Consider the following 25,092-nt stretch of genomic DNA (forward strand, 5'->3'; position numbering starts at 1 on the left):
AATAAAAATAAAAATAAATAAAAAATATGATAAATACAGAATATATATATATTTATGTTTATATTTTATTATCAATTGTAGTCATTTTGTATGAAATATTAATGAAATAGAAGATTTGATGAATCATATTTATTTTTATTCTTTTTATTATTTTATTTATATGTTATTTATTTATCTATCGTATTTTTATATATTTATATCTTTTTATATTTATTTCTCTGTTTATATTATTTATATCATTGTGTTATTCTTATTATCTATATATTATTATATTATTCTTATTTTATGTTTTTTATGTTTATATTATTTAGAATTTCTTATTGTTATTCTTTTATATTTAGATTTATTTGTTTATTCATCTTTATCATCTTTTATATTATTATCATTTATATCTATTTTCATTTTATATTTATTCTCTTTTGTTTTATATTAATATTAATTTTATCTTTTATACTTTTTATTTATTATTATATCATTGATTATCATTTCTCCTTTTATTTATCATTTATTCTTATTATTCTTTTGTTTTTATATTCTATATCATATATTCATATCATTTTCATTTATATTTTATCACTTATTATATGTTATAATAACATAACACATATGATTGATTATATAATAAACATCATGATGAAGTTATACATATAAATAATAAACATAAAAAAGAGTAAAATATTTTTCATCAATAAAATAATATTAATCATTATACATCATTAAATTAGACACTTTTATTTCATATTTCTAATTTTTACAATAAAAAATACACTTTTTATTTCTTCTTTCTTTTCATCTTTTATTATCTATTCTATTTTATTACTCTTTATCTTCTTTTTATATTCTCTATTCTACTTTTATTCTTTCTTCATTTTCTTCTACTTCTTACTTTCTTTTTATTCTTTTATATCTTTCTCTTCTTTTTCAATTATTTGCTTTTTCTTTGATAAAGAAAAGTATGAAATGACATGGAATAATGTTTAAAATAAATCAGAAAGAAATAAAAAACAGAAGAATAAAAATAAAGAATAAAATTATTACAAAACAAATATAAAGAATGAAATATCATTTAATAAGAGATGAAATATCAATTCAACACATTGAAACAATCAAATAAAATAAAATAAATTAAAAATGAATAAACATAACATATTAATAATTAAATAAATGATGAATGATTTTATTATATTTCATTCATTTGATATTTCATTCTTTATTTTATTATCAATTAATTTGTTTATGATGTATTTCTTATCATTTAAATTATAAAATGAAATTTATTTTTATTCTTTAATAATTCAATTATCTTCTTTCTTTATTTCTTCTTTATTATTCTTCAAAGCAATATTCTGGTATTGTTTTATTCTTCTTTAATTCTTCTTCACATCTACAATGATAAAAACATCCCTTTCCAAATGATGTAATTGATGATGGTATATTAATTGATGTTAATGATGTACATTCTTTAAAACAATAGTCTCCTATTTTACTTACACTTGTTGGTATATTAATTGTTTGTAATGAATAACAATATTCAAAACAATAATCTCCTAATTTAGTGATTGATGATGGAATAATAAATTCATTAATATCTTTCTTTTCAATATTCTTTCCATTTATTATTGTTAAATTTTCTAGTATTTTAATACTAATTAACACTGGTTCATTCATAAATATTCTTTTTTCACTTATATATTTCACATCTTCTATATTAATTGATGTTAATGAATAACATTCTTCAAAACATCTATTTCCTATTTTAGTTACACTTGGTGGTATATTAATTGTTGTTAATGATGAACATCCATAAAAACAACATTCTCTTATTTTACTAACATTTGTTGGTATAGTAATTGTTTGTAATGATGAACATTTATAAAAACAACTATCTCCTATTTTACTAACATTTGTTGGTATAGTAATTGTTTGTAATGATGAACATCTTTCAAAACAATAACTTCTTATTTCGGTTACACTCGTTGGTATTTCAATTTCTTGAATATCATCACAGAGGCTAAAACACCAATATCCAAGTGATGTAACTTCATTTGGTATTGTATTTCCATATTTCTTTCTATCTTCTTGTGTATATTCAATATTTTTATATTCATTCATTTCTTCTTTCTCTTCTAAATATCTTGAATAATCTACTTTATACCATATTACATATTTAAATATTCTTCCATCTTCAAACACTTCATCATATATATTATAAATATGAAATGTTTCAATATTAGGAAACAATTTTCTTGAATATTGATTCAATGGAATTGGATTAAAATGAAATCGTTCCATATTTCCTTGAAATCTTTTAACTCCAATTTCTAAATTAATAAAATCATTAATATCATCAAAATACTTTGAGACAATCATTATTTCATTATATCCTAATTGCATTCTTTCTTTATTATTTTATTATTTATTAGTTCTTTTTTTATTTTTAGTTTGAACTTAAATTTATTTTTAAGATAACCGTCATTCAATTTTTCTTCTTTTTATTTTTTAATATAAATTATTAATAACAAATTATTTATACCTCAATAAATTATCATTTATTATTATTTATTATTTATTTGATGAAAATGATTAAATAAAATATCATAGAAATGAAATATTACAAATGATAAATATTCAATTAATAAATATAACAATAAATTGATAATGTGAATAACAAAGAAATGAATAAAACAGTGAATGTAATGTATTTATTTCTATCTTTCTTTATTTCAATCACTTCAATTTTAGAAATCTCATTTTTTAATTTATTTTAATTATTTCTTATATAAAACATTATATGATTGAAATTTATTAATATAAATTAATGTAATATCATATTTGACTTTAATTGTAATTTAATACATATAATATTCATATTAATTCATTTTATATTAAATTATTAATGATATTACATGAAATATTTCATTATAATGTTATTTCTCTTTTTTTTTAATTTTATTTATCATTTGTAATTTATAATTCATTCATTATTAATTTAATTTAATTACATTCACTATTTCTATTATCTTATTTATTTCTTATTTGAATTTGTTATTTATTTTGATATTTATTTTATCTTCTTTGTATTTTAGTTTGATATTTGTTTTTATTATGATATTGTTTAATTCTATTTGAATTAATGATAAAGTAATTATGATGAAAATGAATGAAACAATGAATGAAATAACTCATATCATATAATTGTTATTATAATATAAATAATATTTATTTTCATTCATTCTTCTATCATTTATATTTCTGATTGATATGAATTTCTCTTTTGTTATTTATTTTTATATTATTTGTATGATGTTTCGTATTATTTATCGTTTTCCATATAATTAATATTGTAGAAAATAAATAAAAGAGTTTAGAGTTAAGTTTATATCACTGTAAATAAAAATTTTAATAAATAATAATTTCAATTAATTTCTTAATCCTTTAAAATAGGAGGAGACAATTTTTGTATAATCTTTTTCATCGTTCTTTTTTTCATCCATAATGCCTTAAACTTATTTACTCTATTTTTAATACTAATAAGTCTATTCTCTAATAATTTTATCTGTGGACCATCAACATTCATAGTCAAGTGTATTATAATAATACATACATCTGATAGATTAGTTACTAGAACAATAATACTCTTGATAACACTCAATATTTTCTTTATTTCTCGAAGGACCTTACTTGTTTTTATAAAGGATTTAAGCATATCTGAAAATTCTTTGTCAATACCTTTTTGAATAATTCTAAGCATATCTTTTGGAATGTATAATATCTCTTCCAAATAATCACTAACAGTGGTTTCATGATTCTGATACCCCTTATGAGTTTCATGGCAATGGAACATATCTAAACAACTCATTTGAATCACAACTCCAAATAATATAGCAGCAACTTTCAAAAATAAGAACATAATAAAAAAGAGTTCAAATTTTTCCTTTTTAAATCACTGAGATGGCGTTAAAAAAAATAACTTTTTTAATAGATGCCAAGAAAAATACAGAATTCCATTATTTATAAAAAAAACATGTTGGCTAAATAGTTTTCCAAAAATCATTTATTGCCAGAATGATTTTTTGCTCAACCCTTTCATTGGCGTAAAAAAAATGACAAACTATATCTTTAATATACGTTAAATTACAAAATTTTATTTAGAAGTTAAATAAAAATAATAAAATAACAATTTCGGAATTAAGTGTTAATAGAATTTTCATCCATTCTTCCTTGCCCAGCAAAGACTAACACCATCCATTTGCTGTTTTTAAAAAGAATAATTTATTGTTTAACTTATTCTTTAATTTTCTTCTTGAAATATGAGTAAATCATTTGCTTTTTCTTTATTTGTTTTATACTATTCTCTTCTCAAACTTCTTATTTTTATTTTTAACTTCTTGTTTTATTTTTAAACAACATCATTTTTTTCTTCTTATTTTATGATGAATGGATCTTTCATTATTATTATTATATTATTTATCTAGTTTATTTTATTATTAATACAATCATTTATACCATTAGATTTGAGAATATTCAATGTATATTTCTAAATTTGTTTAATAATTAGTACTATTTTGTATATTACAACAAATAAAATTCTCTAATAATACCTGATATTGAGCTTTCAATAATTGAAAAGAAGTTTTATATGAAAAAAATGTGCAAAAAATAAGAATGAGAAGGATATAGAATTATTTTATTTTTAATATTTGAGAAAAATAACCTATTACGAAATTCAAATTAACTCAAAAAAAAATACATAAAATAAAAATTAGTTAATAACTATCTATATTTACCAAATAACAAATCATAACAATAAAAAAGAAAGAAAAAATATTCTAAATTACTTTTGTGAGATAAGAAGAAATATTTATTTTTCAAAACAAGTTCAGTTAATTTTTAAGAAATGTCAAAAACTAACAAATTAAAAAAAAAATAATAATACATATATTATTAATTTTATTATTTGAATTTAATTTAAAAGAAAAATCTAATCTATTTGAAAAATCTAAACTCTTTTATTTAATTCTTATTATGTTACTTCTCTTACTTATTACACTTACATCAGCTCTTCAATGCAACGAATTATTACCAAACAAAATGTATAGCGTTAGTGATGCTTTTGAATGTATTGAGTCAGTTAAAATTAATAATACATTTACACAGTATGTTCAAAAAACCCTTCAAGTTTTATTTGAGACATATGTTTATAAAGACATTTTAAAATCACCACCACAACCTTCATTTAATACAGAGTTTTATACTACAGTTGATATTGATGAACGACTTAAAAACCTTTCATTAGAAGAGACGTCTTTATATAAATTTATGCAAGAGATTCAGTCAATAGTAAATGATGCTCATGACTATCACCTTTCATTTAGACTATCATCTAATAAAGACAACCATTATTATTATGATTTTATGTATGCTGTATTACCATTTATACCAGATATTGTTGATAATGAAGTTGTTCTTTATAAAAATCCAAATTATGAAACATTTGACTCTCAAATTCCACAAACTATTATTGACAATGTTAATATTCCTGTTACAAGTATCAATGATATGTCTCCAATTGACTTTATTAAAAAATTTGCTTCTGAACAAACATTTCTTAAAACACCTCATGGCAGATTTACTTATGCATTAGAGACAATGAGTTTTATTGAATTGAGAAGAACTGTAATGGATAAAAGTGTTTTAGAAGAACCAATCAAAATTACTTATTCTAATAATCAAACAGTAACTATCAATTATAATATTCTTTATATTCCTTTAGAAACATTAAGTAAAGAAAAACAAAAAAGAATTAATGCTAAAAGAAATGGTTATAATGATGCTATTATAACTATTGATGATTTTGTTGATAATCCAATGAGAAATAATCCAGGATTGTATGATTATCAATCATTAGATGGTAACTTGGCTTGTAAAATTGATAAAGATATGATGATGAATGTTATGATATTAAAAACATTCTATCCTGTTGAAGAAGTTATGAATTTTGGTGAAGTTATGAATACTTGTATTAGTTCATTTGATAATAATGAATATCCAATTACTATAATTCTTCCAATGAATGGAGGAGGGTCTGGTGATCTTGTTTCCAGTGTACAAGATACATTTGCCCCACAAGGAGATTCTGATATGATTGGGTCGGTGAGAATTTCAAAAGGAACAGAAGGATGTATCAAATATGGATATGGTAGTTATCTTCAAAACCCAGAAAATTGTCAAGAAAGATTTAACAGCTCTGATCCTAACTCAACTGAATTAGGAGAATGGTATAACTCACCAAAAATCACTTATTATGGAACAGTAGAACATAAACGTACTCAAGAATCAATTCTTCATTCAATGGATTTAATTAAAAATACATTAGAAAAACATCCAAGAGATCCAACAGATATTATTATTATGACTGATGGATTTTGTTATTCTGCTTGTAGTGTATTAACAAAAGCAATGGTAGAACAAGGTAATGCTATTGTTGTTGGTTATGAAGGAGATCCAAATGGAAAAATTGAAGAGTTTGATGCTGGTAATTCACCAACAGCAGTTGTAACACAAAATGAACTTCAGATTCCTGAAGCTGATAATTTAAAAAGTATTAATGGTGAAATGAGAATTTCATTCATAGAAACATTTGCCTGGGACTATTCATTTAATCAAACAATTCCAAGAGAATTTTTAATTCATCCAGTTGATGAAAGAATTAACTTATATAAATTCTTTGATAATAAACTTGGACAATTTATAGCCAAAGCAAAAGACATTCATGCTAAGTATCAAAATGAATGTAATCCAAATAATAAAAGATTAGTTAAATATTCAAAAGAATGTGACCAACAAATATCTATGGAACATGCACATGGAGGATTTAAATGTGGTGATGATGGTAAATGGAGTAATCAATGTGTTGCTGCTTATTGTGACAAGGGATATAAATTTGATTTTTATAACCAAAAATGTATTGTTGATACCTGTGAGGCTAAGGATGAATCTACTGACTCTTCTCAACAATCAGAATCATCAGAGAATAGTTCTTCTCAACAATCAGAATCATCAGAGAATAGCTCTTCTCAACAACCAGAACCACAACCACCAGAAGATAGCTCTTCTCAACAATCACAATCATCAGAAGAAAGTTCTTCTCAACAAACTTCCTCTTCTTCAAGTAATTCAACAAATGATAAAACTATGTTATACATTATTATTGGATGTTCTGTTGGAGGGGTATTGATTTTACTATTATTAATTATTGTGGTAGTTTCAGTCATTATTTACAGAAAACGTCATTCTGGTTCTCAATACTCATTAATTCAATAATTTTTTTCTTTAATTAAACAAAATTCTTTTAATTAAAAAGTAATATGAATAACTAAATAGTTGTAAATAATTGATATCATAATACAATTAATTATTTTTTTTTTTATTACCGTCATTTATACTTAAAAACAAAAAAATAAATAAAGGAATAAAACATTAAAATAATTGACTTATTTATCTAAATTAATACATTATTGAATTTATTATTATCAAATATACTTTATTATATTATAGTATTTGATTCGTAAGATAATTTGAAAATTTAATAAACTAAATAATATTTAATATAAAACTTATTATTAGAAATAATTATTTTAATAAAATGAAAAACTACAATTTCCTATGAAACAAAAATTTTGAATTTAAAATATCTAAATTTAAAATATTAACACAAAAAACAACTTAAAAAAAAGAGTAATTTTTTTCGAAAGTAGTATTTTAAATTATTTTAATTTATTATATAACTCTCTCCTTTATTAATTTTAAAGAAAATTAATGAAATACTAAAAAATTAACGTTGAATGTGAGTTAGTTAATAAATTTTATTTCTTTCCTTTAGTTCCAGTACTTCTTTTTGAACTTTGTCTTCTTGGTGCTTTAGGTTTTGAACTTTGTCTTCTTGGTGCTTTAGGTTTTGAACTTCCTGATGATCTTCCTTTTCTAGAACTACTGCTATGGCTATGACTTCTTGATTTATTACCTTTTGTATCACTGAGTTTGTCACTAAATTGACTAACTTTTTTTGCAGTTTTAGAAACTCCACTTGCTCCTTTTTGTATAGCAGATGCAAATTTTCCAAATTTTCCTTCTTTTCCAGCAAATTTACCAGCAAAATTAGCTACTTTATCTGCTGTTTTTCCAAGTTTATCAGAAAACTTTCCAACTTTTTTAGCAACACCACCAACAGCATTTATTGCCTTATTAGTTTTAGTTTGAACTTTTCTACTTATTGCTTGTCCTTTATCAAGTCCTTTATTTACTTTAGTTTGAACTTCTTTCACTGTTTTTTGAGTTTTATCAATTACATTATTTGCTTTCTTTTGAGCAGCAGCAACTTTACTTTGAGCATTATCAACAACTTTATTAGTTTTCTTTTGGAAATCATCCATTTTTTTAGCGGCGTCTTTATTAAAAATACCAACAACTCCTTTTCCAACGTTCATAACTTTATTAAATCCACTTTGAAGTTTATCAGTAACTTTTTGTCCTTTGTCAATAAAGTTATTAACAGTCTTTTGAGCTTTATCAATTTTTTGGTTAGCTTTATTAAGAAATTCATTTCCTTTTTTCTGGTAATAATCAATTTTATCGTTTGCTTTATTAACAAGCTTATTAAATCCTTCTTGGATTCCTCCAAGAGACCAATCCTCTTCCATATCAACAAACTCATCAAGATAATCAAGATAATCATCAAATGCTAACAAGTCTTCTTCGTCATATGTAAAAGCAGAGCATATACAAGAGAGGGCTATTAAAGCAAAAAACATAATAATATAATTTTCTTAGGTTAATACAAACCTCTTTTTATATAACCTTATTTAAATCTCACTCAGAGATGAACCATTCTACAGAGTGGTATTTTTATCTTATCGGCACATGTAGAACTTCTATATCTGACTTCTTTTTGTGATATTTTCATTTTATAATTTTTTTTTATTTTATTGTTTCCTTATAATTTACTACTTATTATATTTTTTTTCTTATTGTAAGAAATTTATAATTGTAAATTAAAGTTAGAATATTTATTTTTAAAATATTTTATAATTAATATTATTAATAAAATTTTAATTAAAAGAGATTTTCTGAAAAATTGGTTCAATAAATTTATCATCACCTTTTTCAGGATTTGGGATGTTATTGTTCAACACTTTATTTTCTTGACTTTAAGGAATAGTATTTTCTTTCTTAATATTTTATTATTCTTTTTATTAATTTTATTATTGTTCAATAAGACTATCATTATTATTTGTTTTAAGTGTTTTTAAGACATAAAAACTTCTCTTTTTATGTATTTTAATTTTTAAGTGTTGAAGAAGTTAGAAATATTGGTAAAGTTAATGTTTTTTTCTAATTAAATAGAGTAAAAGAGTATAAAAAGGAAGCACATACTTTTTCTTGGTAATATTGCATTAGTAATAGTAATACGAAATATTTATTAAGTGTATTAATGATTTTAAATACAACTAATTGAAGTAGAAGAAGAGATAAACATAAACAATGTAAAATCACAAAAGAAAAAAAAAATTTATGTTTTATATTTCAAAAAAAAAAAAATTGTTTAAATGAATAACAAAATAAAATAAACTTATAAATATAATGAAGTCTAAATTAATAGGAACACACGATGGTATTTTTCATTGTGACGAACTTACTTCATGTGTTATTCTGTTACTTACAAAAGAATTTATGGGAAGTAAAATTAGAAGAACAAGAGATAATGAAAAATTAAAAGAATGTGATGTAGTTGTTGATGTTGGAAAAGAATTTAATGTAGAACGTCATTTATTTGACCATCACCAACAAGGATTTAATGAACGATGGGAAGGATCACCTACATTATTTTCATCAGCAGGATTAATATATAAATATTATGGACGTGAAATTATAATAAAATTATGTAAAGGACCACATACAACATTTGAAGATGAAGAAGAAATCAAATGGTTTATGGATAAGTGGTATTTTTTTTATTTTGTTTCAATTGATGCAGAAGATAATGGATGTCCAAGAGGACAAAAACAAAATTATATTGAAGGGATGGGTTCATTAAAAAATATTATTGGTAATTTAAATGATTTAAGAGGAGGATTTGAAATTGGACTTACAATATGTAAATTAGAATTAGTTAAATCATTTTATAGATTATTAATAAATTGGAGACCAACAGTAAAAAAATATCCTGCAACATATTTTAAAGAAGAAATTGTTTTTATTGATGATCAAAAAGCTGATTGGGTAAGTTTATGTGAAATGGCATCATTAAATAAAAGTACATTAGTAATTGTAAAAAAAGAAAATAATAAATTTATTGGAAGAATTGTAAATGATAGATTAAATCCTACCTTTTCTTGGCCTAAAGAATGGAGAGGAATGTATGGATATGAATTAAAAAAGATTATTGGAAATGGAGTTATTTGTTGTGATAGAACAGGAACTGAAATTGTTTGTGAAGATTTAAAAACAGTAGAAAATGCATTATCTATTGCAAAAAAGATTCAACAATAATTGAATTAAAACAGTTTAAAGTTTTTTGTTATTTAAAGAGTATTATATTAATGGAATTTATCGCAAATTTTTTGTTTTTTAATTTTTTAATAAAATTTTTTAATAAAATATTTTAAAATTGGAAGTTAGTCTGAAGATTATTTTTGTTGTATAGATTTCTTCAAATCATGCAACCATTTTTAAGTATCTATTTTAAAAAGAAAGGAAAATGAAAAGAAGTTAAATGTTCTAATAATTTTAGAGCATCTAGAATTAGTTTGTTTTATTAACATGTCACAAAAAGTTACTATCACTGTTGAAGAGTATATTCAGATGTTAATTAATGAAAAAGAATTAAAGGTATTAAAAGATGAAACTCTTCATCTTCTCAATGAAAAAGAAATAAATAAAACATTAATTAAAGAAATGGAGATGAAAAATAATATTCTCAGTGAAGTGGTTCAACAAGAAACTAAAAAATATGCACAATTAGAATATAAAAAAAGATATTTAGAGAATAAATTAAATCAATTAGAAAATGATAAACAATTAAATGATAAAGAAAAATTAGAAATATTAACTGAAATAAAAACAAATTTAAAAAAACAACCAAACATATTTATTCAACAAGAATATCCACAAGAATATCCATTTGATGAAAAAAAATTGAATTTTACACATTCTTTTTTTTCTGAAACAATATCAAAACCAATAAATATAAAAAATACATATTTATTTATGCCAATATTTACTAAAAAAGAAATATCTAATTCATTAGGAAAAGTTACAGAACCAATGACTGATGAAATTTATAAAAAAGTTCTAATTTTTTTAAATGAAATTCCAAAAGATGAGAAGTATAAAATTACTACTAATAAAGTAGTTAAAATTACTCCAATATTTATTTTTGAAGTTCAATATGATTTATTTGTTGAGATATTTAAGTCATTTATTGAAAATAAAAAAGAAGTAGTACTTATTAATAAATATCCAAGTATATCATCGAAAGTTTTATTTCAAGAATATTGTAATCAAGCAGGAATTCATTGTTTAAATTCTACTTATGATGAAAAAGCAAGATGGCAAAGAATTCATATTGCAAAGTTTAATAAATGTATTATTGAATTAGAAAAACAAAGAAAAAAAGATGGTCTTAATATAATGTTTTCTTTTGTTAAACACCGATATCCTCGTTTTCAGTTTATTGGTTTAGGTAAAATGTAATATCCATCCTAAAAAAAAGTATATCTTTCTTTTTAGTTTGTTATTTCAATGATTTATTTAATTCTTTTTTTTGTTGTTGTAATTTCAGTATTTTAGTAATTTTGTATAACAATTGTTTTTATCTTTATTAACTGTTATAAATTGTTATCTAATTACTTTATTATTTACATTATTTTTTTGTTTTTAGAAAAAATTATTTTATAAGTGATACAAAATAGTTTTTGAGAAGTATCTTTAGAGTAAAAAAAATATCAAAGAAATAAGAGAATGTTATTATTGAAGAAATTTATTTCTCTTCTATCATAATAAATTCATTATATGAAAAGAATGAAAAACGAAGAGATAAAGAACATTAATTAATAACATTAACTAATAAATTGAAATTCAGAATAACTGCTTGTTTCGGTATTAATTGAAATCAAAACAAAGAAAAAATAATTTGTAATTTATAATTGTTTGATAATAAGTTTAAAAAGAAATAAGACAATAACTCTTATGTTATTGTAATAAAAAACAAACATTAAAAAAATGAATTTAATTATTTTTCTTCTTCTGTAATTGGTCTTACATAAGCATCAACAATCATTCCACTTTCTCTGAGAGCTTTTTCAATAGAAACAAGACCAAGTTCCATAACATTTTGTAAGTTAGCGAATTCCAATTTCATTGAAGATTTATGAATTGCAAGTCCAGTTTTACAAAGATCAACTAATCTCATAACCATTGTATATAAATTATCAACATCTTCAGCAGAATATTTATTAATATTTTCTTCACTAAAGAAAGTATTACAAATAGCAAATAAACCACCATTAACATTAGCACAAAGAATACCCATTAATAATCTTTGAAGTTGAGGAATTTTATTAGCAATAGAATTAGGATTTTCAATAATCAAAGCCACTTTTTCAATTTGTTTTTCAATATCATCCATACAAGAAAGAATAGGAGTAAGAATAACTTCTTCTGTAAAAATAATAGGTTCTCTTTCAAGAACAGAAGGGAGGTTTTTCTTTGTTGTCATAATTGTTCTTTTTTTACAAACTTTAGATAATTCATCTAATTTAGCACCGTCAAGAGTAAATGATATTTCACTTGCAAATGTATTTGTTGAAATAAATTTATCAATAATCTTTTTTTCTTCTGTACATGGAGAAACAGAAGATACAAAAATATAATTATCATCTTTATTTAATTGTTCTAAGTTAGAAAGGCTTTTTGTTAATAAAATTAATCTTGGTGTTCGTTTATATGAATTTTTCATAAATTCAACAAATTCACCTGATCTTAATGAACTTCTATAAACATATTCAAATAAATTCTGTGTTTTATTATTAGTATTTACTGAAGCATCACTTTGTTGTTCAAAAATATTTGTAAATGCTTGACCATAAAATGATACTCTATAAAAGAATCCAACATAAGTATTTAATTCAATAATTTGTTGATACAATTCTGTAACACTTGAGTGACATGCAGATAATGCTTTAAAATCATGAGTTGAAGCACAATAAGGAATAATAAAATTAAATAAAGTAATAGCATAATGTTGTAAATTTTGTTTTTTAAATGCATCAGCGGCTTGAATTACCATTTTTAATAAGAACCTTTGATTTAAAAATCTAGAATTATTTAAATAACTAGAATTAAATACATTAAAGAAATCAACAGTAATTTCTTTAAGACAATCAATATTTAAATCGATTTTAATAATATTATTTTTTCTAAGTACATTATAAACTGAATTAATAATATGAACACATGCAACTCCTGCTTCAACAAAATTATCTCTTTTTTCTTGATTAACAATTAATTTCTCATACCATGTAAGATGTAATTCTAAACTTTCTTTATATTTTTCTGCAATAGAAAGATATTTTTCATTAATTAATTCTGCACTTTGTTCTTTAAGCATTTCTCTAAGACTTCTAAGATCATCTAAAATCATTTTAACATATTGTTCTAATAATCCAATTTCATCAATAAATTTTTCTTTAAAAGTTTTAATTGTACTATCTTTTTCTGTTTCTCTTTTAAGACCAATTGATAATGCAAATGTTTCATCTTTCATACTATATTCTTGAATTAATTTTAAATCATTTACTTCACATAATTTTTGAATATCATCATCTCCTTGTGATAATTCTTTTGCTTTTTCTGCAACTGTTAATAATTCTTTAGTTATTTGTCCTTTTTGTATTGCTTTAACAATTACTTTAACATATTTAGAATATTCATTTCTTTTTTCATTTTTACTTCTTTCTTCTTTTTGAATAACTTGAATTCTGCTATAATTTTTAATTAACACTTGTTTCCATGATCCCATATTTGCTGCTCTTCTATATAATTCTCCAAATAATTTTTCTCCAAGTAATGCTTCATCTTGTAAAATAGTTTCTTTATTTATTACTTGATCAAATATTCCTTTCCCTTTTTTTAATGGTGCCATAATTAATTTTATTGATCTATAACTTTCTCTATCTTTTGTATATTTTTCAGTAACATATTGCATTGATTTCTCAATAACTGGTATTTGTTTTATTAATTCTTCTGCTCTTTCAATGATTTTATTTATATCTCCTCCCATTTCATATGTTTTAATTTCATCTACTCCAAGACACCATTCATAAACTTTAATAAGTTCTTCTGCAGAAGCTAATTGTTCATGACTATGTCTTGTAATTTCAATATGACTTTTTTCATATTCAACAATACTCTTTTGTAATTCAATTAATTGATTAAAAAGATTAATGGTTTTTGGTAAAATTGTTTCCCATTGTTTATATAATACTTCCCATACATTAATTCCATTTTTTCTTTCATCTTCTTTTCTCATTTGTTCTTTTTTTTCTTTAATAAGCTTTTCTAATACACCAAGTCCATTACCAATTTCTTCTAAATTTTCACCAACATTCTTATTATTATTTACTTCATTCTTCTCTTCAAGATGTTCAAATACTTTACAATATTCTTCCCATATTAATGTTCTATCTTTTTGTTGTAATTCTTCAAATTCTTTAGTATTTTTTTGTGTTTGTGTTTTTGCATTAATTTCACTATCTAATGTATCATTTCTAATTTCATATAATTCAATAACACTATCAACAATTTTTTCTACATCTTCTTGTTTAATAGGAAAATCAACTTGAATTAATCTAAATTTAAAATATGTGTCTTTTATTTCTTTTAATACTTTTTGAAGTTTATTTAAACATTGTTGTTTTATAACAACAAATTCATCTCTTCTTTTTTCTATCATTAATCTTCCAAGAATTGTTTTAATAATATCTAAGAAATCATTTAATTGATAATCAATACATGTTCTTAATACTTCTGCTTTTTCTTCATTTTTAACTCGTATTCCAATTTCATTTTTAATTCTTTCAAGTGTTTCTTCAATATCTGATGTCATATCAATACTCCATCTTTCTTCAAGATAAATAACAACTCTTCTCATTGATCTCCAAATACCTTCATTAATAGACTTTTGATTTTCAATAAGTTTTAATAATTCAATTCTTTTTTCTATTACTTTTCTTCGATAAATATCATATCGATCTTCATTTTGATTAATTTCTTTTTCTTTAACTTTAGTAATAATATCTTCTGCAAAATCTAATGAAATCCATTGTTTTAATTTGGCAATTGATGATTGTACATTACTTTCTTCTTCTGGAAGAAGTTTTCTTGATGCTAATGAACTAGTAATATGAATTTTAACACAATTAACATTTTCATCTCTTTCAAAATTACTTTTAACAAAAAGATATAATACAGATGTAGCATTCTTTCTTGTTGATGGTGATGAACTACCACATAATCCAATAATACCATTAATTAAATCATAACAAAATGTTGGGTTTTGAACAAATAAATAATCTGAATTTTCTATTACAATTTTTCTAATAAACGCCATAAAATATTTAAAAAATGTTGGTGCTGAAGTTACTGTAAATGATGAAATTATTAATTTTGTTAATTCACTCATAACTTCATTTCCTGATGATAAAAATCTTTTATTAAAACAATGCATAATTATTTCTAATATAACTAATAACGCACTGTCTACAACATTACTATTACTCATTCCTCTATCTTCAAGGACTGATGAATCATATGATTCTGAAACATCATGAAGATTACTTAATATTGATATATTTGAATTACTTGTTTCTGAACAAATTACATTAAATACAACTTGTCTTGCATCTTTTTGCATTTCATTTATATTTCTAAATAATGGTTCTACATCAAAATTTAAATCTCCAATATATTTTAATGCTACTTGAAGAATTTTTAATAAATTAGCAATACGTTCAGGTGAGTCTTTATTAATTAAATTAATTAATGTTCTTAAATCCATATTTTTTAAAATCCAGAGTAGATATAAATAAAAATGTCTTATTTCATTTAAATCTATACTTTTTTGTATTTTTTTAGTATTAATAACTCCTTTTGATAATGAATGTGATGTTCTTGCTGCTAATTGAAGTGGTGGAGCAGTAAATGATTGTGGAAGAGTTGTAAGTCTAGAAGAAGAATTTTGAGGTGTCATAACTGGAGTAAGAAAAGGTGTATTACTATCATCTTCAGAATCTGTTTGATCAAGAGTATCATCTTCAGAATCATCTTTACTAAGATCATCATCTAATTCAATTCTCCAAAATTTAATAATTTGTTCTGCATGAACAATAATATAATCAATAAAAAATACATAAAATTCTGAAATTGCTGCTTTTTCATGTGGTTGTTGATGTCTTGGATCTAAATCTAATTTAACAGCATCTCCAATCATAGAATATAATGCTAATCTACAAACACAATCATTTGTTCTTAACATTTGAAGATATTGTCTTTGAATATATGCTGCTAAAAAATGATGAGAAAATGCAGTAGTATAATAATCACTAATATGAATAACTGATGTAATTCTTGGTGCATTGCATTCATAGAAATAAGTAAATTGAGATAAATGTTTTAAAACATCAACTTTTAAAATTTGAACGTTTTTCCAATTTTTTAAAGACTGAGCATCTAATTTAGAACTAATTACACTTTTTTTTGATACTTTTTCATGAGAAAGAAATATTGTTTCAGTTTCAGAATCTTCAACACAACATAAAGTAGAAATATAAATATCTAAACATTCCATAGCTGTTTTTCTTGAATATCCTCTTATTAACATTAATAAAAATTGTGCAATAGCATTATTACTACTATAAATATAAGTTGTTGCTCTTGAAGCAACACGTTGTCTTAAATATTGAGCAAAACATTTAAAGAATACTTTTAATTGATTATTAAAAGGAACACAAAACTTTTCATCATTTTGAATTTTATCATATTGATATAATAATTTTGCAGCATCTAAATAAATAAATAAACTTTTTTCTATCATTTTAAGAAATACTGGAAGCATTTCTAATGTAGTTTCAAGATATTTTAATTCAAATACTCCATCTAATTTACCAATTTTTTTTGCATTAAGATAATTAGAAAAGAATTTAGTTAATGAAGTAGTTAAAGGTAAAAATATAGCAGGTTTATTTGGTTTATTTTCTAAATAAAATTTTGTATATAATTCAAATGGTACTCTTTTTGGATTATTAAATTCATCACATACAAATAAATGAGAAAGTAATATTAAATATTTAAATGCATTTCCACTTTCTTGTTCATTTTCTTTTATTAAAGAATTTGAAGATATTCTTCTTTGTAATGGTGAATTAATAATACTTCTTGGACTTGAAATAGGATTTTTATCAATATTATCATTTTTAAATAACCCAAGAATAAGATCAACTAATATTGGTAATGTATGTGTTAAATCCATATCAAATTTATGATTTTTATCAATATCTTCACGTATTTCTGTAAATGCATTTTCAATACTTTTTGATGATTTATAATTTGTATGAATAGAACTTATTAATCTATGAACATTTGAACTTTGTGTATAAATATTTGATACAACTCTTAAATTAAATGTTAATGTCATTGTTTTTGTTTTATCTCCTGTTTCAGTTGGTTTAGTTGTAATATAATTTTCATAAGGAAGACCATTATAAACTGGAATTGTTTGTTCACCACTTTGAATAATTCTACCCATTTGAATAAATGGAAGAAAAGCAAAATATGAATTAATTACCATTTTTTCCATTGGAAGATTTTGTTCATTAGTTAATAATACTTCTTGAATAACAAATAATAAATGGTGTTGTGGAGTTAAAACAATTGGTAATTTTGCTTTAATTTCATCTAAGAATGTATCATTTTTTGCATTAACAGAAACACTTGTACTTGCTTTTCTTAAAAATATAGGTTTAATACTTGATTCTGAATAAAATAAAGGAAGATAAGTATCTTCTCTATGAAATTTAGTATCTTCTTTTCTAATATAACAATGAATAATATAACTACATTTCTTTTTTTCATGTTGAATAGTTAATTCTTTAGGATAAATATATATATTATTTACAAAGTCTGTAAAAAACATTTGATTTGTATTAAATTGTGTAAAATCTTCTAATTGTTTAATATATGTATTTATACTTCCACTTGTTGGATTTTTTTTATATTCAAACCCACTTGGATCAAATACTCTATATGCACTTGTATCTTGAATTTTCATTACTCTTAATTCCCATGTTTTAATTCCAATTGGTCTAACTTTTCCTCCACATATTTTATCAATTAATTTTAATAAATCATTGTCATTATGAATATTTTCTTTATACATCCAAAGAGGATATCCTCTTTCTTCACTTTTTAATTCAGTAATTCCTGTAAAAATATGTTGTTTATAAAATTTATAAACACTTTTATTAAATATTTGTTCTTTTCTTTTTTCTAATTTTTTCTTTCTTTCTTTTTTAATTTCTTCAATATCAATTTTATCTTCTTTTTTAATTCCATCATCATCATTATTACTGTTGGTATTTTCTTTTATTTCTGTTTCTTTATTTTCATTTTCTTTTCTTTCTTTTTCAAATTCTTTTTTTTCTGTTTTATCTTTATACAATGTTTTAGCGTCTTCAATGTCTTGTTCTGCCATTTTATAAAAATACATTACTCCATAAAACTTTCTTTCTTTTGACTCAATTCCTTTTAATTTAACTAAAAATTTACAACATGTAGTACCTTCATAATCTTCTTTTTCAATTTGTCTTACAATTCTTTTATTATCTTCTGTATTTAAATCAACAAAATAATTCTCTGTTACTTTAACTATACTTTCTCCTTCATTTATTACTTCATAAATTGCAAATTCTCCAAAAAATGGTTCATACTGAACTAAAGATCTTGCTTCAATTTGCATAACAAATGTAATTCCTCCATCATTTGGATTAGTCAAATTAATAACTTTTTCAATAGAATTTGATTTATGACTGTCATTACTATAATTTTCATATAAATTCCCTTTTACTGTTCTAATATCAATTATAGCTTGTTTTCTTAATAATTTAGTATCTGGTTCATCATTTAGTTCAACATCTGATTGAGTAGTTTGTGTTACTTGTTGTTTAGGAATTTCAACTTTATTATTTAATAAACAAACTTCTGTAGTTGAATTTAATAACATTCCTAAATATAATTGTTGTTCTGCTCCAATTATTTCTTTTTCTGAAATAATATTTTGTGTTGTAACTGTACAATTCATAGGTTTAATATTATGTTGTATTGTTAAATCACCATTAGTGTAATTAGTGCAATTATTTGGTACTCCGTCTTCTTTTAATTGTGTTTCAAAAATATCACACCATTTGACTGGAGTTGTTTTCTATTCATAAGTATTATTATTGTTATTATTACCATTATTTTTTTATATCTATTCAATTTTTGTTTAATTTAATTAATTAATAAAACAAACAAATTCTTGTGGTGTATTAAAATAATTAGCTTTTATATCTTCATAAAATTGTTGAAAATCTAATAAATTTAATCGCTCTCCTGTAATTAAATTTTTTTTTAATATTTTTTTAATTTGTTCATCAGAATAAAACAACGAATGACTTTCAAAGAATTTCCTTATTTGGAAAAAATCTATTTCTTCTAAATCATCATAATCAAGTTTTTTAAATTCTGACTTCGCTTCATTTTTTCTTGTGCTTTGATCAATTGAACTTTTTCCTCTTCTATGAGAAATTTCAACATTAGCTTCATGTGTTGGTTTAAACCCATATTTTTCAAGTAATGTAACCATCCTTAAACTATAATATTGAGATTTCTTTTTTTTTTGTTATTTTTTTCTTTTTTTTTCTTTATTTGTTTTTTTTTATAAGATAAAATTTTCCTGAATAAATTCAATTTACCATATTTCATCATCATCAACAATGAAACTGTCATCACTCTTTTCTTTTTTTGATGACCTTGTTTTTCTTTTTGGTTTTGGATCTTCATCTTCTTCATCTTCTTCAAACATTTCTTCATCTTCTTCACTCATTTCTTCATCAGTAGAATCACTTTGTATTTCTTCTACTGATCCATTATCATTTTCATCATCATCAATAAAAACTGAATCACTTTCATCATCATCTTCTTCTTTAACAGTCACTTTCTTAGTCTTCTTTTTTCTTGATGTTTTAGCAGGAGTATCAACAGTATCATTTTCTTCTTCTTTTGAAGCTTTAGTTGTTCTTTTTTTCGTAGTTTTCTTAGTTGTTGATTTTTTCGTTGTTCTTTTTCTTTTTACTTTTTCATCACCACTCATACTTGAATCTTCATCTTTTCGTTTTCGTGTTGTAGTAACTTTTTTAATTGTTTTTTTCTTAATCTCAGTATTTTCATCTGGCATTGTTTTCCATTCATAATCTTCTAATCTTCCTTTATATTTTTTAGCTAATTCACTAGGACTTTTATCCATTATAGAAGTTGTTAATGCTACTTTTCTACTTGTTTTTTTAGTTGATTTTCCTTTCTTTCCCATAATAACTCTTTTTGTACTTTTGTCTCCTTTCTTTAACAAAATATCTTCTTCTTCTAACCATTGTGGATATTTTTTTACAAATGCATCTAAATCTTTCAACCACATATCTTTTACTGGTGTTGTTTTAATTGTATCAATTTGTGTCTTTAAGTCATCACAATCTTCCATCAATTTCTTTGCTTTTTCATATGTTAATGTCCAAATCTTCATACTCAACAAATAATCATATCCACCAACTTCATCATCTTCCTCTTCTTCTTTTATTTCATCATCTTCAGATTCACCAATAGGTTTTGATTTATTTGCTTTTTTGGGGTCTCTTATTTGGTCAAATCCAAATTTAATTAAATCCTTATATAACTCATTTTTCTTTCTGTTGTTAACAATTAATTCTCCTTCAATAACCATTTTAATGAACCTTGCTTTATTTGATAATATCATTAATTGTCTTTCCATACTTTCAATAATAGCTTTCTTTCTTTCTTCATAACCTTTCATTCTAACATCACAAAACTCTGATAAAATGTCAAGAACAGTATGATATTTAGTGATTTTATATTCAGAATTGAATAAATGCATATTTGTTGTCTTAACACTACTAACTAATTTTAAATTAGTCCAAATATCTTCATCACTCATTGGTTGGACTAAATCAATAACAAAATGCACTGTATTAACCATATGATATTCTGAATATCCTTTTACAATCTTTGCTTCAATACACTTTTCTAAATGTTGTTTATATGAATCAGTCCATATTTGAATAGGTAATTCAGTAATTTCAATTTTATCTTCAGATAATCTTCTCCATTTTCCATAACAATCATAACCACTTCCATCTTTATTCTTTCTTAATTGTCCTGTCCATCCTCTAAACCATGGCTTCATTTCTTTAAATTCCTCTCCATTTAAATATCTTCTACAATTATCTACAAGATCAAGAGGATTATAATTTGAAACGGCAGTACTCCATCCTGTTCCAATACCATCAGCTCCATTAACTAATACTGTAGGAATAATAGGGAAATAATATTTTGGTTCAATTCTTCTATCTTCATCAATAAGATATTCTAATATTTGGTCATCATCTTTAGGACATAAATATCTACTAATACTTGATAATCGTGTATAAATATATCTTGCTGCTGCTTGATCTTTGCCTCCTCCTAATCTTGAACCAAATTGACCAGATGGTAATAACCAATTAACATTATTTGATCCACAAAAGTTTTGTGCCATATTAACAATGGTAGCTTGAAGAGATACTTCTCCATGATGATATGATGACTTTTCAGAAACAAGTCCAGATAATTGTGATACTTTTAATTCTTTCATAATATTTTTTTCTAAACATGTCCATAACACTTTTCTTTGTGATGGTTTTAATCCATCTACAACAGAAGGAATAGACCTTTCACAATCATCATATGAGAATAATATTAATTCTTTATGAACAAAATCTTCATAACTAATACTATCAACATCTTGATCAAGATATGTATTTGGATCATATCCTTTTAACCACTCTTTACGATCATCTGCTCTTTTTCTATTAAATGCTAAATCTATTACTTCATCTGAACCAGCTCCATCATATGCAAACTTAATTTTATGTGTATCAAGATCACTGAAATATGCTTTAGCATCAGAGTCTTTTGAAGTACCAAGACCCTTGTAATATTTAATTTCCCATTTTTTTAATTGACCTTCTTGAATTCTTGCATCTTTCCATTCATTAAATTGTGGTAATGTAAAGAATGAAATTTCTTGTTTCCCACGTTTAACTTTGACAATTGGTGTAATAAATTCAACTAAGAAATTATCAATTTTTAATAATGAAGGCCAAAAAGTATGGAAATAATTGATAAGTAAACCTTTAATATGTGAACCATCAAAATCTTGATCTGCCATTATCATAACACTACCATATCTTAATTCATCAATTGAAGTATAAACTTTACCATATCTAAGTCCCATAATTTTTGCAATATTTTCAAATTCATGATTCTCTTTTACTTTTGATGGTGCTATTTCTCTAGCATTTAATGGTTTTCCTCTTAATGGAAATACTCCATAATAATCTCTTCCTACAACAGATAATCCTGATACGGCTAAAGTCTTAGCTGAATCTCCTTCTGTAAGAATTAATGTACATAAATTTCCTTCTTTAGTTCCAGCTTTATTAGCATCATCTAATTTTGGAATTCCAGTAATTCTAGCTGTTTTCTTTCCTCCAGACTTATTTAAATCCATTTCACCTTTCTTAATAGCCCATGCAAGAATATCGTCAACAACAGATAATTTCCCTAATTCTTTGAAAAATTTATCACTTAACGATGGTTTTGATCCAAATTTATTAACTTGTGTTTTTAAAGTTTCTTTTGTTTGAGAATCAAATGCAGGATTTTCTATTAATGAATTGACAAATACAAAAAGATGATTTTTGATTTGAAATGGTTTAATCTCAGCACCTTTCTTATTTAACTTTTTCATCTTTTCAGCAAGATATTTAGTCATTAATCCTGTAACATAGTCTACATGAGTTCCTCCATGTGATGTATTAATAGAATTTACAAATGATATTTGCATAGGTTCACCTTTACTTGCACATACACAAATATCCCATCTTTCTCCAGCTTTCTCAGAAACTATTGGTTCATCACCAACATACATTCGAGCATATTCTGCAAAATTTTTAAAACAAACTTTTTTACCATTAATCCATATCCTTTTACCTGGATTACATCCTGCAATATCATATGCTCTTCTTATTAATAACATTCTAGCATCATCTTCCATTCCTTTCATTTGGAATCTTTTATAGTCTGGAGTAAAAGTAACTTTTGTATATTCTTCTACTTTTTTAACACTTTCAATTTCTGGTTCTTCTTTATCTGACATATTGTTTTTCCATGTTTGTTTATAAATTTTTTTTCCATCACAAGTTTCTATTGAAAATTTAGTAGAAAAAATATTAGCTAACTTTGCTCCATAACCATTTCTTCCACCAGTCACTTTTTTATCATCATCTTTATAATTTGAGGATGTTAAAAGATGTCCAAAAATTAATTCAGGAATATAAATATGTTCCTTTTTATGAATTTCAATTGGAATACCTTTCCCATTATTATAAACTGTTATTGAATTACCTTCAATAGTAACTTTAATAGTAGTCATTTTAGGATCTCTTTGGAAATTATCACTTGCATTAACAAGAATTTCATCATAAATTTTAAAAAGTCCAGGTGCTAATGAAATAACTTTTTGAATCATTCTTCCTTCACTATATTGTTCAGATGGTTCTTCATATATCCACACCTGTTCATCATTTCGTTCTACACTTCCAATATAAGTATCAGGTCTGGTTAAAATTTGTTCTTTATGTGAAAGCTTTACATAAATATCTTCAAGTTTTTCTTTCTCTTTGCTCATATATTTATTATATTGAGTTTTTTTTTTTCAACCCTTTCTATTTTTCATCCATTTTCTCAATTCTTGCTTTTTATTTCTTTCATTTTAAACGTTCTAATTTTTACCAATTTTTAAGCTGAAACATAGTCAAAACTGTTAAAGACAAAAAAAAAATTATCTAAACAATATTTTTATTATTAGTATTTAACTTTTTTAAAGTTTTTCTCTTTTTACGTTTGTTGAGGGTTTATTATTTCTTTTTTTTTTTTTTTTATTTTTTTATCGTTTGTTTAATTTTTGTTTTTTATTTTTAACAATATTTTAAATTTATGTTTTTAATACAGAAATATAAATAATTTATTTGTTTTTAAAGAAATAAAAAATAAAACTTCAAGAGAGGAGTAAAAAAGTAATAATAAAATATTAGAAGAGAATAGTAAAAAGAAAAGAAAATGAAAGAGAAACTTGAAAAAGAAAAGAAAGAGAAGAGATGAGTCAAATGTTCTTTGAGAATTTAATACAAAAATATCCTGATTATACAGAACAATGTAAAACACTTCAAGAAGAAAAAGAAAAGAAATTATATTTCCAATTAACAGAAGAAAGTGAAAAATTTGTTAATGATAGATTTTTACAAACAATTGGAGTAATTAGTGATTTTTATGAATTATTTATTCGTGACATACAAAAGAAAATTAATCCAATTAAATTAACTCAAATTGTTATTTCTGTTTGTAAAGGATTTAAAGATTATTCTAAAGCCATTGAATTAGTTAATAGTATTATGGGTGATGTTGAAAGTGATCTTGGAGCACGATGTTTATGTTATTCAATAATTGGATATTATAAATTGTTATTAAAAGACAACAATGGAGCACGTGATGAAATTGATAAATTAACAACACTTTTAGAACATGAAGAAGGATTAGAGGCTATTGTATATAGTCAATATCATTATTTATGTACATGTTATTATGAAAGTAAAAATGATGCAAATGAATATT

General features: G+C 23.2%; 9 protein-coding genes across 9 annotated transcripts, besides 2 other annotated features; 4 read left to right on the forward strand and 5 right to left on the reverse strand.

Annotated features, from left to right (window-relative positions):
• Nucleotides 1-1,326: 1,326 nt before the first annotated feature.
• On the reverse strand, nt 1,327-2,394 carry EHI_120570 (uncharacterized protein; the record flags this gene model as incomplete). The annotated part of the gene is made up of 1 exon (XM_646887.1): nt 1,327-2,394. One exon carries the CDS (start codon nt 2,392-2,394, stop codon nt 1,327-1,329), a length of 1,068 nt encoding a protein of 355 aa, XP_651979.1.
• An 812-nt stretch (nt 2,395-3,206) lies between these two features.
• Nucleotides 3,207-3,322: a repeat region.
• A 105-nt stretch (nt 3,323-3,427) lies between these two features.
• On the reverse strand, nt 3,428-3,910 carry EHI_120580 (uncharacterized protein; the record flags this gene model as incomplete). Its single annotated transcript, XM_646886.1, has 1 exon — nt 3,428-3,910. One exon carries the CDS (start codon nt 3,908-3,910, stop codon nt 3,428-3,430), a length of 483 nt encoding a protein of 160 aa, XP_651978.1.
• Nucleotides 3,911-4,186: 276 nt separating this feature from the next.
• Nucleotides 4,187-4,469: a repeat region.
• A 556-nt stretch (nt 4,470-5,025) lies between these two features.
• Nucleotides 5,026-7,323, forward strand: EHI_120590 (uncharacterized protein; the record flags this gene model as incomplete). Its single annotated transcript, XM_646885.1, has 1 exon — nt 5,026-7,323. One exon carries the CDS (start codon nt 5,026-5,028, stop codon nt 7,321-7,323), a length of 2,298 nt encoding a protein of 765 aa, XP_651977.1.
• A 513-nt stretch (nt 7,324-7,836) lies between these two features.
• EHI_120600 (uncharacterized protein) lies at nt 7,837-8,810 on the reverse strand (the record flags this gene model as incomplete). Its single annotated transcript, XM_646884.2, has 1 exon — nt 7,837-8,810. One exon carries the CDS (start codon nt 8,808-8,810, stop codon nt 7,866-7,868), a length of 945 nt encoding a protein of 314 aa, XP_651976.1. The 3' UTR covers nt 7,837-7,865.
• Nucleotides 8,811-9,639: 829 nt separating this feature from the next.
• On the forward strand, nt 9,640-10,548 carry EHI_120610 (metal dependent hydrolase, putative; the record flags this gene model as incomplete). The annotated part of the gene is made up of 1 exon (XM_646883.1): nt 9,640-10,548. One exon carries the CDS (start codon nt 9,640-9,642, stop codon nt 10,546-10,548), a length of 909 nt encoding a protein of 302 aa, XP_651975.1.
• Nucleotides 10,549-10,818: 270 nt separating this feature from the next.
• EHI_120620 (uncharacterized protein) lies at nt 10,819-11,751 on the forward strand (the record flags this gene model as incomplete). The annotated part of the gene is made up of 1 exon (XM_646882.1): nt 10,819-11,751. One exon carries the CDS (start codon nt 10,819-10,821, stop codon nt 11,749-11,751), a length of 933 nt encoding a protein of 310 aa, XP_651974.1.
• Nucleotides 11,752-12,289: 538 nt separating this feature from the next.
• Nucleotides 12,290-19,954, reverse strand: EHI_120630 (uncharacterized protein; the record flags this gene model as incomplete). Its single annotated transcript, XM_646881.1, has 2 exons — nt 12,290-19,531; nt 19,622-19,954. The coding sequence occupies 2 exons, from the start codon at nt 19,952-19,954 to the stop codon at nt 12,290-12,292; spliced, it is 7,575 nt and encodes a 2,524-aa protein (XP_651973.1).
• A 105-nt stretch (nt 19,955-20,059) lies between these two features.
• Nucleotides 20,060-24,109, reverse strand: EHI_120640 (DNA topoisomerase II, putative; the record flags this gene model as incomplete). Its single annotated transcript, XM_646880.1, has 1 exon — nt 20,060-24,109. The coding sequence occupies one exon, from the start codon at nt 24,107-24,109 to the stop codon at nt 20,060-20,062; it is 4,050 nt and encodes a 1,349-aa protein (XP_651972.1).
• A 469-nt stretch (nt 24,110-24,578) lies between these two features.
• EHI_120650 (uncharacterized protein) lies at nt 24,579-25,092 on the forward strand (the record flags this gene model as incomplete). The annotated part of the gene is made up of 1 exon (XM_001914002.1): nt 24,579-25,092. A coding segment is annotated over one exon (514 nt), but the record flags the coding sequence as incomplete, so codon positions are not given.

Source organism: Entamoeba histolytica, genomic scaffold, assembly GCF_000208925.1.
Source record: "Entamoeba histolytica HM-1:IMSS scf_1104750518137 genomic scaffold, whole genome shotgun sequence".
NCBI lineage: Eukaryota > Evosea > Mastigamoebida > Endamoebidae > Entamoeba > Entamoeba histolytica.